This window comes from Protomyctophum parallelum (genome assembly GCF_964188405.1).
Source record: "Protomyctophum parallelum genome assembly, chromosome: 10".
In the NCBI taxonomy this organism is placed as follows: domain Eukaryota; kingdom Metazoa; phylum Chordata; class Actinopteri; order Myctophiformes; family Myctophidae; genus Protomyctophum; species Protomyctophum parallelum.
The window spans coordinates 3,720,448-3,736,081 of NC_139704.1; the positions used below are offsets into that span (position 1 = coordinate 3,720,448).

Below are 15,634 nucleotides of genomic sequence, written 5' to 3' on the forward strand. Positions count from 1 at the left end.
GATACCCATGTACCTGTCTAAATACTTCCTTAATGTAAACGAAGTCCACACCCACAACACCAGAGGGAGTGCAACAAACCATGTACAACCCAGATTCGGCACAAACAAGGGACTAAATTCTTTTCGCTCCTATGCCACCAAAATGTGGAACGCCCTACCAACAGTCATTAAGACATGTGAATCCCTTGACTCCTTCAAAACCGCTCTCAAAGGGCACCTACGGATGGCTGCAATTCGAAACTGGCCTCTGTAAAATCTGAATCCCCCCACCCCATTTCCCTCACTGTATATTGTATATTTTCCCAGTGCTTGTATATTTTCCCTTTTTTGCTTCCCATATGATGAATTCCTGTTGTTCTTTAACTACATAGAAATGTCTATTTGTATGTCTCTAAATGGTTGTATGTCTTTAAATGTTTTGATGAATTGAACAATGTGGACCCTGTTGTAAACAAGTGTAATGCTTAATTGGGTCGTCCACTCACAGTTGACAGTCTTTGTATTGAGTTTGTGCTTAAAATGTACTGTAAATTCTACAAACTGTTAATAAATATTTCAATCAATCAATCAAAAAGTTGTAATGGGGCATTCATTCATTCAACGAAGATTTTGATAACATTATACATATGCATACTTTTGTACTTTTACTCAGATAAAAGTAGCCTATATTTTGAATACTTGTATTTCTGCATTGCAGTAGCTGGGCTATCGATTTTTTTTGTTTTACATGTGACTGTGAGTACTTTTTCCACCACTGAGTGCCAACTATCACCATCACTATTAAAGTCTATACAACTATCACTTGACTTTACTGTAACTACTAACTGTACACGTGCAACCTATATTGTACAGCCTGCCAGACTCACCCAATGACAGCAGAAACACACGCTGTTGTTTGTTTAAATGTGTGTGTAGTCCTGTGTACTGTGTTCGTAAATAAATAGTAGTAGTAAATACATTGATGAACTCATTGCGCTATTTTGACTTATTGTAAACAAACTTCCCTCCAACGTCGCAGGGATATGACGTTCCCGCGTACCATTGGTTACGCAAGCACGTCGCGGGGCTGGCAAATAATATTCAACAAGCGGTGTTGCCATGTCCGCTTGTTATAAGCTACTTTGGGATTGTTTTTCTGTGAAGTTACTTTTAAATATTTGGTGGTTTATTGATTGACTGATTGAAATATTTATTAACAGTTTACAGAATTACAGTACATTTCAACTGTTAATAAATCAATCAATCAAATGTGTGGAGTGGCTTAGCCGCGGTGACCGCAATGCGTTTAGTTTTCATAGACCTGATTCAATTGCTTATTGCTGTCGCACATTCTGGCAACACTGTCCACACCACCACATTGTGGCCTTGTTTCTGTCAGAAGCCTTTGACGGGTGATTTCTCTATTATTCTGTCCTCAGTCCTGCATGTCTGTTCTAAGTTATTTACGTTACACATACATACAAGCTTTATTCATTGGTAAGTACATGTTTGGAGAAATGCTAGCTCTGGTCCATAGCTCTAATGTCTTTGCATTAGAAGCATTAGAGCTATGAGAAATGCTACATTTAATATAAACATTATTGGTCCCTTAGTTTAACTGCTAACTAGTTAATTGAACTGTAGGCCTGTTAATTGTCTGTAGGCCTACGCAATCTGCTAATAGAATATTCAATCAATCAAGCATGTTGAAGGCAAATTTAGTACTGTAACAGGTCCATGTTCTCTTGTAAGAAAATGCTACTACTAATTACCTTTCTGTAGTCTTTTTGCTAGTGATGTTAGGAATGTATCACTTTGTCTTAGCCCCTTAACAGTTTAGGGTAAATTGTGTGGACAGTCTTTGACGTGGGTTTGGGGGAACCCAAGTCATAGTAAAATATCCATAGACATGACATCACAGGGACACGTACAATGCAAGGGCACACACAAAGCCAGGCATTGGAAATGTTGTTGTGAACGCAATGAGCACTAACTATGAGACCCTGCAGATGTCTGTCTGTCTGTGTGTGTGTCTGTCCCGCTGGGACACCACCCACCCGCCACCAGAGGGCGCAGCTGTATCACACAAAACACACGCACGCACGCACTCACACACACACACACACAACTTAACTTAAAAAAAACTTAACTTAAAAAAAAACTTTAAAAACACTTAACTTCAAAAAACTTAACTTAAAAATAAAATCTTAAAAAAACACAAAAAAGAGAACTTTAAAAAGAAAACCTTAAAAAAGTATGTAATTTATTCTAATTGTTGTTATTGCCATTTACGAGCTGCGTTCGCTTCCCGCGTTTGCGCGTCTTACTTGTATAGTTTCGATGTACTGAATATATGGTGGAAGTCTTTCCTTTATTGTAAGAGAGCTTGTCTCGTCTAATCTCTTTTTTTGGGTCTCGAGATAAAAGGTTTGGGAACCACTGCTGTATAGTGTATACCACCTCTCTCAGGCAGACGATTGTAGTTTGAATGAGCTTATATGTTTTGTCAAATGTTGCATGCTTTATTTCTCTTAATCACACACGCCACATTCTATTGTACCGTTGTAATGAATCACCTACAATTCCTTATTAGTGTTATGGTTGTTAACTCGTTGTTAATAATTATCCGACTACTTAATACTTATTTTTGTCTTTTTATATTTCAGTGAAATGGAGTCTCTCTGGCAGCAGAAGATCGACCGCTCCCTGAGGAAAGACAGAAACCTCGGCGTCAAAAGGACGGTACACGTCATGCCCAAGAACCAGACTCGAGACGAGTTCATGGACGGACACCTGACTCAGTTAAAAGACGAGGGCGTCGGGAAATTCTCGGCCTTGTGCAAGAAGGGCGTGGACCGGATCCACTGGCGCTGCGAGAGGTCCAACAAGTGCAGAGGGAAGTCGACTGGGGATCCCGCCACCACCAAGGCCAACGGCTGCAGAGCCTACGTGTCATTTTCGTTCGCCAACAAGGACACGTTCAACAGCTGCGTCGTGCGCCTAATGGACACGCACTCTGGACACCCCCGGGAGCGTTGTTCGGATTGGATCGTCAGTGATGTGATTGCTGCTCATCAGCTGGGAGATTCCAATGACGATGCCGTGCCTGCTCATCAGCTGGGAGATTCAAATGAAGATGCCATGGCTGCTCATCAGCTGGGAGATTCAAATGAAGATGCCATGGCTGCTCATCCGCTGGGAGATTACAAAGAAGAAATCTCCACACAGCACACTCCCTCGACTACGGCTACTACTACCACCAGTACCGCCAATGAAGAAATATACACAGTTGTTGTCGGTGGCACCAGTACCGACAACACCACTGCCACCACCTTCACCACCACCACCACCTCACAAACAACAACAACAGCGCTCGCCATCCCCCATCCCTCCACACATCATCACACCTCCACCCCTACCGTTTTTAAAGAAATCGCTATGGTTCTTCCTTGTTTATCCGCTGGTAAAAAGAGAAGGTATGGTTTGCCTAACTGTGTTTTGATAACCAGTTTTCCTTTCCCCGATGCCGATTCCGACACCTGTAACTTGCACATTGGTGGATAACTGTAACATTTAATACAATCTAGGACAGTGGTTCTCAAAGTGGTGTCCAGGGACTTTCAGGGTTCCTTCAGGGGGTTTTCAAATGGACCCTGATGAGTCTGTAAGACTGAGAGTGTACAAATGGAACCAAATGGACGCGCAGGGTACATTGGTTCCATTTTGTACAAATTAAATAATTTGAGAACCAGGGATCTAGGAATAAATAAAATGTATATTGTTAATTGTTAAAGTGTAGCTACAAGTTAGTAAAATAATGTAAATACGGTAGTACAGCAAGAGTATAAAACAGTATGGTATATGAATAGCCCCAGAATGTCTGTGAACTTACATACAAAGTATTCCAAATACACAGCCATAGGTCGGTCCCATCCCTGCATCCCTGTTAGCAGACTAAATGGCCCATGGTGGCATTTATATAGTGCTTTTTATCCAAAGTGCTTTACATAGATTGTGCATTACATTCACCCATTCACACACACATTCATACACCGATGGCGGAAGAAACCACGAAAGGCACCAACCTGCACATCAGGAGCATTTTGGGGTTCAGAGATAGTGGGACTCTTCGGCACTAACTCTGGGGGAGCCCGGGATTGAACTGGGAACCTAGCAGTTCCCATCCAGCCGCTCTACCGGCCACTCCCCCCTAATTAGCCCCACAGCCCCACGCACGGCGTGTATACTCGCCCAATAATTAATTCCTACGACTTGGAGTCAGATATGATCCTCTCTAGATTAATTGAAATCTCTGACAGAAAACATGTGTTTAGTAAAATATCTCCACTTTTCTGCACTCAGGTCCGGGTCCGGCCCCGTCGCTTACAGATAACGTCATCCGTGCGAAAAAGTGGAGATATTTTACTAAACACACGTTTTCTGTCAGGGTGAGTACACACTGTACGTAGCGGAGTGTTTCCAGTGAGCCAACATGCACGATAGCAGCACCCTGACTCTGTTTGACCAGAATGGAACAGAGCCTTCATTAGTATAATAGTACCGGTAATTACTAATTAGTATAACATTAGGTAACGGTAACACCTAGGGGATCGCCTGGAAGTTACCGAGTTATTCTGTGTGCCTATTGTACTGTTTTTCATGTAACGCAATGTGATACGCAGATGCAACATCACAGTGGAGGAGTTGGGCCGGCGGGTTGGTCCTCCAGAACACATGTCTCTTGCGACCCTCGTGGGGTACCTCAGGACCGACAACAACAAGAGGAAGGAGCTCAAGGAACAGCTGCTGGCAGCCGGCATAAAGCCCAGCTCGCACACAACCGAAACGTCCATGTTTTCTCAGCTCTGTGAAGGCAAGTCTATTTGACAGACAGCACATTTTGATTTATCCCATTCTGACCGGGCACCCATTTTGGTGTTAGCATCATGTTATGCTTTAGCTATTGAAAAATAGCAGATCTACAAGCTCATAGCGCGCCACCGAGTGGCGCGCTACGAGCTTGTAGGTCTGCTATTTTTGAAAAATCGAAGAACGACTGACATTTTTAGAATCTGATCTCAGGTCAGAATGGGTTAATCAGACCAGTGTGTGTCCAGTGGAAACCTCGTATGAATCTGATCTCAGGTCAGAATGGGTTAGTTTAGTGTCGACCCGTTGTGAGCTTGTAGATTTACAGAGCGCAACACCTCAGAGCACAACCACACAGAAAATGACTTTCTTTTAGTTCTACTGGATCTCTTCTCCATTACACTATACTAGTCCCTCCCTAACACTTTTGCCTAGTTTTTATTTGTTGACTAAATTGTAAATATACGTATTTAGTTTTAGTCGTCACAGCTTAGTTTTTATTTCGTTTTTCCGTCATAGTTTTCCGTCATAGTTCTAGTCGACGAAATCAACACTAATGGCCGATTCATACTCCTATTTTAGAGCCGAATAAAAGTCGGTCCGGCGCTGTAGAGCCTACAATGTGACGTCATTTAAGGAGTATGAATCGGCCCTTAGGCGAAATTAATGCTCGCACACGGAGGACTCCAAATAAGTGTCTGAGGAAGAGCTTTGAGCTCGAAATGTCACAGCTCTTTGTGGTGCAATAAAGCATCTGTCGCATCGGAGCCCTCAGTCTGTGAGCATTATTTTTCTCTGCTTACTGTTTGTCGCTCAGCACCTGCCCAAGTTCAGGTTGTGGATGTGCATGGCGTTCATCTCTTTTCACGTCTTTCTTTTTTTACCCCATAATCTTCCCACATAACTAATTTCATTTCATTTATTTCCTCTTCCTCTTTTCAGAAGAGGTAGATGCTTTATGCCAAAGCCTGGCTGGCCTGGTGCAAAGCCATCTTCCTTTTGAAGAGCTCAATGTCATTCCTGAGGCCGAGGATGTGGAGCTGACTCTGGGGAGCCTGTTGGTGTTCAAGTATGTTTGACGCTCAGTGTAGGCCTTCTTGCCGTCAGAGTTTGGAAGTGCTCATTTTCAGTAAAGAAACGTCCTGCGTACCTCCTGCATTATGTGCAAATTCAAAACAGGTGGTACGCATGGGCCGTTGAGTGATATCCAACGAGCACTTCCGAACTCCAACACTTAATCACCTGCAAGGACAGAAAGTAACTCATAATGTGTCTACAGTGGACAACAAATTGCACTTTTGCACCACCCTGCCTATTAACTTGTATTGGTGTGCATATGGACAATTGTGTGTTTTTTCCATAGAGGTTTCCAAAACCAAGCCATCCAGGATCCTGTTGAATCATGACAATAAAACCTTTGATTCTGTGAAAAAATATTTGACAGATTCAAATGTTTTATTGTCACGAATCGATTCACCAGGATCCTGGATGGCCGATCTACAAGCTCACAATGTGTTGCGATGCAACGCATTGTGAGCTTGTAGATCGGTGATTTTCATTTTTTTCGAAATGTATATCATAAAATATAGTTACTGTATATTTTGTAATAATAATTAAAATCTACAAAATAACTATTAACTAGTGTTGTAGTATTCGAGTCCGGTCTCGAGTCCACATTTTAATCCATTTAGGCCTGACCTCGAAATTAAAAAAAGAATCTTCTAAATCCTCCAGTTTTCGGAAATAAATATTTTCACGATTTAAAAATAATAATAGCAGACCTACAAGCTTGTAGCGCGCCACTCTGTGGCGCGCTATGAGCTTGTAGATCTGCTATTTTTCAATAGCTAAATTATAACATAATGTTTAAAACACGAAAAGGGGTTCCCGCCCCAAAATGGATCTCGTCTCGGTCTCGCCCACCGAGGCCAATATTTGGATCTAAAATGCAGTGGAGTAGGAGTAAAAGTATTGGAAGTTGGAAATACTCAAGTACAAATACCACAAATTTGTACTTAAGTACAGTACTTGAGTAATTGTACTTAGTTACTTTCCACCACTGATGTACTGTATGTATTCTATTCACTACAGGTCCCACCTGAGGAGAGCCATAGAAGCCATTAAAGACAAGGTGCAAGTTGTGGACCTGTTCTCTCATGGATTTATGTCCAAAATGTTGGACATAACACTGTCCATATTTGAAACATGTATAGAAAACCAAATCAGCAGTTTAAAACAAAATTAAGTAAATTGGGTAACTCAAGTCATGGGGCATTCAACTGCTTTTTTATTTACTTGTATTTTTCTTTATAAAGAACGTGAAGGACTGACAGTCCAGAGAGCTTTGCGTTTCGCTTGTTTCCGAAGCACACAGCCATTTCTTCCCATATCTCTAGGGCAGTGATTCTCAACCTATGGGGCGTGAGAATACTTCAGGTGGGACTCCAAACAATTGGCAAAACGTTAAGGTTTTAATGATTCATTGTGATACCGATAAATAGGAACCATTCTGACCTGAGATCAGATTCATGCGAGGTTTCCACTGGACACACACTGGTCTGATTAACCCATTATGACCTGAGATCTGATTCTAGAAATGTCAGTCGCTCTTCGATTTTTCAAAAATAGCAGACCTACAAGCTCGTATCGCGCCACTCGGTGGAGCGATATGAGCTTGTAGATCTGCTATTTTTCAATAGCTAAAGCATAACATGATGCCGACACCAAAATGGGTGCCCAGTCAGAATGGGTTAAAGTATACTACATTTAGTCTCACTGGTCAAACATGGAACACAATCGATTGATTATTGAAATGAACATGCTCTGAAAATGCATGCACGGCCCAAGATGTTCAAGTGGGCTCTGGTCCAGAAAATGGTAAATAAATGGTGCATTTATATAGCGCTTTACATGGATTGTGCATTACATTCACACACACATTCATACACCGATGGCGGAGGAAACCATGCAAGGCTCGTGCGAACCTGCACCTCGGGAGCAAGTAGGGGTGCAGAGTCTTGCTCAAGGACTACCTCTGGGGAGCTCTGTTTCAAACTGGGAACCTCGGCTCGCGGTTCTCTTCCGGCCACTCTACCCATGAGCCACTGCCGCTCCAAGAAAAGCTTGAGAACTGCTGTCCTAGAGTAAGAGGACGTTTATCATTTTATTTTTGTTAATACATACTTTTATGTGCCGTATATAATCCTTTTCGGGAAGAAAAGACAGGCTCTTTTCCAATTCCAATTATGTAGCCATTGTAGTCACGTGCTTTTGTTAATACTTTAGTCTTCGGTTCAATGTGAAATCCGCTGACGGACTTGACCACGTTCACTTTCAAAAGTAGTGAAAATAGCAAATATCTATATTGTTGTTTCATTATTATCTGGATCAAAGCAAAGCGAGCACCGATGGTGGACAAACTAACCAAGATAGTCCTGGTCAAATATGACTCCACTACAAGTGAGAGTGTCTCAGTCAATTTTCACTCGACTTAAACTGCTGTTTGGGTACTTGCAAAAGTACCTATTACAAAGTTGCTGTATTAAAAATTTGACATTTCCCAGGGTGCGTACACTTTTCTGACCAGTCATTGGTCCGACATGCGGAAAACGACCAGATTAAGGTTGGCAAACATGCCCCATCCCCCCCCCCCAAACAAATATCAATAGAAAATGGAACCACAATCTCACAATACAGTGAGCATGTAGATTGCTGTTTTCATTACACAGTATTTGAAAAGTGGACTTGCTAATTTATAGATTACGTTTTTCCTTTCTTTGAAATGTACAGATAGTACAGATACTCACTAAAGCACTGTACTTACTGTCCACTGGCAAGCACGGGGTCATTGTGACTACGCACTAGTAGATCAAAAAATAAAAAAAACATAAAAAAATAAAAAACATTTTAATGTCATTGTTATTACAAGTGTTACACAGTTGACTTTCACTTTGTTCTGTTATTGTCATAGTATTAGCAGCACAACACCGTCTCTGTCGAGTGGAAACCATGTGTCCAAAACAGTTACTTTTCAGGATCAAACATTTTCAAATAATAAAATCACACTTTGTGTGAAGCCTCTTACCAGTTATGGTAGCACTTATGGTGCGTGACCCGTTGAAATCACATTGTAACAATAAAGGTAATGCAAGGTGCACAGACCTACAAAGCTGAGCATAGGAAAAATAGCAAAAAGTAGCAGGCCTACAAGCTCGAAAACGTGTCGTTTCAAGCTGATTCTGCTGCTTTTGATGTGTTTCCGAGACGCTGTAGTTGTAGTATGATCAAGTAGTGGTGCATTCATTTACAAAAAACAACACAGCTGTGTTAGAGCAGAGGTAGGCAACCTGCAGCTCTACAGCAGTGGTTGACAAACTTGCAGTGGTAGAAAAGGTATTCACATTTGTTAACCCTTTTAGGCCTGACCTCGAAATTAAAAAAGAATCTTCTAAATCCTCCAGTTTTCTGAAATAAATATTTTCACGATTTTTCTAAAATAGCAGATCTACAAGCTCGTAGCGCGCCACGGCTATGAGCTTGTAGATCTGCTATTTTTCAATAGCTAAATTATAACATATAATGTTTAAAACACTAAAAGGGGTTTTAATTAAAGGTATATTCAGTGATTTCACTCAAAAAACCTTAGGTTTCGTTTTTGGCTGGGACCTAAGCCTTTCATCCAATCAGGATAGAGAGCCAAAAACGTAACCTAAGGTTTTTTGACCCCCAGGGGTTAACTGGGGACCGGGAGGAACTCCTTATATGGTCAGCACACTCTATAGTAGAGAGGATTATCACAACAAAACGAAAAAATAAGTGATATTTGAATTAAGTGAAATCACTGAATATACCTTTAAGTCAAAGTATCAATGCTGCTAGGTAGAAATATTCTGTTGCAAGTAAAAGTCCAGAATTTAAAATCTACTTTACAAAAGTAGAAGGTACTCGTTCAAGTTTTCAAATGTATAAAATCTTTTGAAAATAGCAAGCATTGTGAGCTTGTATATCGGCTATTTTAAAATGGCCAAAATGTATAGGGCAGAAGTGGTTAATGTATGTTTTCTATTCTAATAATCAAAATCTACAAAATAACTATAGTACTGGAGTAGAAGTAAAAGTATTGGAATTGGAAATTCTCAAGTAAATACAAATTCCTCAAGAATAGAGCATCTTTCGCAGTAAATTACAACCTTTGATTATCAAAAACACCTCAATGAACTGTAAGTTCCGAAACTCCCACCTATCGCACCATTGAAGCAGCCCGGAAATCCATTTCTGAGCAACGGTTTGTGCTGTTTGTGTTTACGTCATGCCATGTGCATATATAGCAATGTCCGGTTGGGTGTGCACACAGATATTACGTTAGTTATTCTAAATGTAGTTTATTCCTCCATTTTTAAATACAGTGCACCCTTACATTTGCACCTCAGACCTCATGCCCAGTGCCCCACCCCGTGGCTTAGGGGCTGTGGACTGGGTCAATGCTGCCGAGTTCGTGCCAGGGCAGCCCTACACCAAACGGGCCGACCCCGTGAACGCCGAGAGTCCCGTCCCTCTCGCTGAGGATTTTGAGACGGACCGGGCTGTCGACGACAAAAAGGAACCGAGGACCCGGCTGTGTCCTTACGCTGCTGAATTTGTACCCGGGCAGCCCTACTGTGGACGGGCCGAGGACCCGAAGAACCAGTTCTGTCCATGCGCTGCGCTGGGCGAGTGCCGCCTCGGCCTCAGCTGTGCGTACCTCCACGGCGACGTCTGTGACATGTGTGGCCTGCGAGTGCTCCACCCCACCGACGTTGCCCGGCGCTCGGAGCACGCCAAGGCTTGCATCGAGGCCCACGAAAAGGACATGGAGATCTCCTTCGCCGTCCAGCGCAGCAAGGACATGACGTGTGGCGTGTGCATGGAGGTGGTGTACGAGAGGCCCAATGCCAGCGAGCGCCGCTTCGGGATCCTCTCCAGCTGCAGCCACTGCTACTGTCTGCGGTGCATCCGCAGGTGGAGGAGCGACAAGCAGTTCAAGAGGAAGATCATCAAGTCCTGCCCCGAGTGTCGAATCACGTCCAACTTTATCATCCCGAGCGAGTACTGGGTCAAAGACAAGGACGACAAGGAGAAGCTCATCCAGAAGTACAAGGACAGCACGGGGAGGAAACCATGTCGGTATTTTGCAGAGGGCCGGGGATCCTGCCCCTTCAGCCCAAACTGTTTCTACAGGCACGCCTTCCCCGACGGTCGCCTGGAGGAAGAACAACCCAGGTGGAAGCATTCGGGATCCAACAGGCGGAGGCAGAACTCGCGGCGAACGGCGATGTGGGCCAACGAGATGGTGACGTTGGATGAGATGCTTCTCATGCTGCTGGCCGTGGGCATCGATGACGACATGCATACCGAGTACGAATGGTTCCACGAGGAGATCTGGACCATACCCTACTAACCACAGTCAACCCCATCCACACCTAACCCGATTCTAACCCAAGTCTGGTATGTGTTTATTTGTTTGTCATTTGCTTTATTTTGGTTTAATGAATTTATTTGACTTATATTGTAGTCTAGCCCTGGTCCAGTGCTTACAGCGAGTCTCTCTCTGTCAGAGAGAGACTAATTGTAGTCTTGTCTCTCGTTAATGTGTTTTAGTGCATAATCCAAATAAAGGAAGTTAGGCCTTCCAGAAGCAAGTAGTCTACACCTCCCCAGACCATGGAGGATGCACATGGTACTAACCGTAGTCTACACCTCCCCAGGCCAACAATGGGGATTTGCAAGTCATAAATACATGAATTGTATTTATTTATTTTTACAAAACAAAACATTACCCCCAACAATATTGTCTTTCAAAATCCAAAGCTATGTCCCTGATGTGAGAGTTGGAACCGCGGGTAACCCTGACTAACAGGGCTCTAGTAAATATAGGCCAATTAATACTCACCTATGTAGTGGATAACCTTTAGATTATTAATTAAACATTGCATGAATGAATGTCGACGCCATTGTGAACCTGGGATCTACAAAGCCTTACTTACTTACTTACTTACTGAAATGTCTATTATCTCTTAAATGTATGCTATGTTTTCTGTAACAGGGTGTCTGTCAATTGACCTTCCTGAATAAATAAAGGTGAAAGTTACTTTTTTCATTTGTGCTTTTCATAAATTATGCTACTGTGATAATTGATCACAGACTATTATTATTATTATTATTATTATTATTATTTGTATTATATAAAAAGGTGGGCAAAATAAGCTTTATGCTTCAGCCCATACCTTTTCGATTAGAATAGTCACTGCGTTGACTAAGAAATGTAAATTAAGCAATGTAAATTGCTTAAACAACCATTTTGTTTATTTGTTTTTTTAAAATGACCGAAATAAAGATTCAAACTCAAACTCAAACTCATTCCAGGTTGAAATGCATTAATCATGCCCCTATTTGACATGACTTTGATTTCTGGGACCTCTATCTACACTAATTTGAACTCTGAGAGTACTCTCAGAGTTACGTAACTTAATTTTGTTCATTTTGTTATATAAATCAATTTGACCCCGTAAACCCCCTCAAGAACCCGTATGGGTCACTGACTGTTTCTCAGCATATTTTTGTGTTGAGAAACAGTGCCATACAGAGAACAGAATGGTTTCACCCTGCAGTGGCCATCAATATTATATGGCCTTGTCCGTGGCAATTTATTTATTTTATTTTCTGTTTTACACACCATTATAATGTTCTTATTATGATCCAAATAGCCTACTGAATGTCAAGTCTCCAGGTTTTCTTCAGAACATGTATGATTGGCACATGAGTCCACTAGCACTATAGTCTAGTGGTTCTCAAACATTTTATTTGTCTACTCATTTTACTCATTTATTTTGTATGTCTTTGGCAAAAATGGAATTTGGACAAAAATGTCCACGACAAGCCAACATGGTGACCCTTCACTACTGAACAGCATGACCTGTCCAACCACAGGTTTCAGTCCAAAGAGCTCGTCTCATTAGTCATTATACCTTCTCATCTCTGCTGTGTTTGCTGCCCTCTCACTACCAAGGAGCGTTCCCCATCGATTCCTACATCCTCGCTGCATCCTCCACGCCTCCTTCATTCCTCGTTTAGAGTTGGGGCTGTGGTCTGTAAAGGTATTGAGACAAACACTGCCATATGGTACCTCTGTCCCTCCGAATTCACCTAATTCCTCCCATCAACCCATTATCATTATAATTGTATTTATTTATTAGATCCCCAATCCCCATTAGCCTCCTGTGCATCACAGCAGCTACTCTTCCTGGGGACTATCAAGTCTTCTATTGTACTTGTAGGCTATTGAGTATAGAGCGGTTGTAAACGCAAAGTTACAACTTGTAACTTTGCCTTTTTTTGCGTTTTTAAAATATTTTTTGACACAATCAAATGTTTTATGGATTCACCAGGAGCCTGAATGCCTTGGTTCCAGGCTTAAAATAATTGATACAAATGTTTAGAAATCTCCATGGACTGACCGAATGGGCTTTCTACTTAGCCACTGCTATGCTCTTTATGTTTACTGGGTGTATGTTCTTTCAATGTGTACTTTTTAGTTCACTGTCCAAGTAAAGTCTAGTCTACCTTTAATTCTTGTCTTGAGTTTGGGTTTTGAGTTGTTTTTATGCATTTGAGTTTTCCTTATAGTTGAGTTTCTGACACACACACGTGACGCATGCACACTTGCTCGCTTACCTGCTCACTCACAAGGATAATGAGGGAGTGTTCATATTGGTGGCATCAGGTATCTACATCTGACACAGATCTGTGGATTAACAGAACCGTTCATCTGACTGACTGAAGGCACATGTAGCTTAACCACTAACACGTCATTGTAGAGTCAATGTAGACAAAAGAATGATCTTGTTTCTTGTTGAAAGTATATGATTGTATAGTAGATTGTATAATATAGTATAAAATAATGTGTGTATGTGTTTATTTGTTTGTCATTTGCTTTATTTTGGTTTAATCCATTTATTTGACTTGTATTGTAGTCTAGCCCTGGTCCAGTGCTTACAGCGAGTCTCTCTCTGTCAGAGAGAGACTAATTGTAGTCTTGTCTCTCGTTAATGTGTTTTAGTGCATAATCCAAATAAATGAAGTTAGGCCTTCCAGAAGCAAGTTGATTAATTTGTACATGGCGCTGAGGTAACAGTAAAGCAGCATTTAGCAAAACAAAGATGTTAACTATGTGAATCGGAGGATGCACATGGTACTAACCGTAGTCTACACCTCCCCAGGCCATGGAGGATGCACATGGTACTACTACTAACCGTAGTCTACCATGGAGGATGCACATGGTACTAACCGTAGTCTACACCTCCCCAGGCCATGGAGGATGCACATGGTACTAACCGTAGTCTACACCTCCCCAGGCCATGGAGGATGCACATGGTACTAACCGTAGTCTACCATGGAGGATGCACATGGTACTAACCGTAGTCTACACCTCCCCAGGCCATGGAGGATGCACATGGTACTAACCGTAGTCTACACCTCCCCAGGCCATGGAGGATGCACATGGTACTAACCGTAGTCTACACCTCCCCAGGCCATGGAGGATGCACATGGTACTAACCGTAGTCTACACCTCCCCAGGCCATGGAGGATGCACATGGTACTAACCGTAGTCTACACCTCCCCAGGCCATGGAGGATGCACATGGTACTAACCGTAGTCTACACCTCCCCAGACCATGGAGGATGCACATGGTACTAACCGTAGTCTACACCTCCCCAGGCCATGGAGGATGCACATGGTACTAACCGTAGTCTACCATGGAGGATGCACATGGTACTAACCGTAGTCTACACCTCCCCAGGCCATGGAGGATGCACATGGTACTAACCGTAGTCTACACCTCCCCAGGCCATGGAGGATGCACATGGTACTAACCGTAGTCTACACCTCCCCAGGCCAACGGAGGATGCACATGGTACTAACCGTAGTCTACACCTCCCCAGACCATGGAGGATGCACATGGTACTAACCGTAGTCTACACCTTCCCAGGCCAACAATGGGGATTTGCAAATCGTAAATACATGAATTGTATTTATTTATTTTTACAAAACAAAACATTACCCCCAACAATATTGTCTTTCAAAATCCAAAGCTATGTCCCTGATGTGAGAGTTGGAACCGCGGGCAACCCTGACTAACAGGGCTCTAGTAAATATAGGCCAATTAATACTCACCTATGTAGTGGATAACGTTTAACTTTAGATTATTAATTAAACATTGCATGAATGAATGTCGACGCCATTGTGAACCTGGGATCTACAAAGCCTTACTTACTTACTGAAATGTCTATTATCTTGTAATGTATTTGTGTTTAAAATGTATGCCATGTTTTCTGTAACAGGGTGTCTGTCAATTGACCTTCCTGAATAAATAAAGGTGAAAGTTACTTTTTTCATTTGTGCTTTTCATAAATTATGCTACTGTGATAATTGATCACAGACTATTATTATTATTATTATTATTATTATTATTTGTATTATATAAAAAGGTGGGCAAAATAAGCTTTATGCTTCAGCCCATACCTTTTCGGTTAGAATAGTCACTGCGTTGACTAAGAAATGTAAATTAAGCAATGTAAATTGCTTAAACAACCATTTTGTTTATTTGTTTTTTTTAAATGACCGAAATAAAGATTCAAACTTAAACTCATTCCAGGTTGAAATGCATTAATCATGCCCCTATTTGACATGACTTTGATTTCTGGGACCTCTATCTACACTAATTTGAACTCTGAGAGTACTCTCAGAGTTA

General features: G+C 41.9%; 2 protein-coding genes across 2 annotated transcripts; both read left to right on the forward strand.

Annotated features, from left to right (window-relative positions):
* The first annotated feature begins 1,399 nt into the window (after nt 1-1,399).
* On the forward strand, nt 1,400-7,190 carry LOC310866106 (uncharacterized protein). The gene is made up of 5 exons (XM_083775452.1): nt 1,400-1,476; nt 2,646-3,455; nt 4,662-4,852; nt 5,791-5,917; nt 6,940-7,190. Exons 2-5 carry the CDS (start codon nt 2,650-2,652, stop codon nt 7,091-7,093), a joined length of 1,278 nt encoding a protein of 425 aa, XP_083631578.1. The 5' UTR covers nt 1,400-1,476; nt 2,646-2,649; the 3' UTR covers nt 7,094-7,190.
* Nucleotides 7,191-10,282: 3,092 nt separating this feature from the next.
* Nucleotides 10,283-11,284, forward strand: LOC310865249 (putative E3 ubiquitin-protein ligase makorin-1; the record flags this gene model as incomplete). Its single annotated transcript, XM_083774276.1, has 1 exon — nt 10,283-11,284. The coding sequence occupies one exon, from the start codon at nt 10,283-10,285 to the stop codon at nt 11,282-11,284; it is 1,002 nt and encodes a 333-aa protein (XP_083630402.1).
* Nucleotides 11,285-15,634: the final 4,350 nt, after the last annotated feature.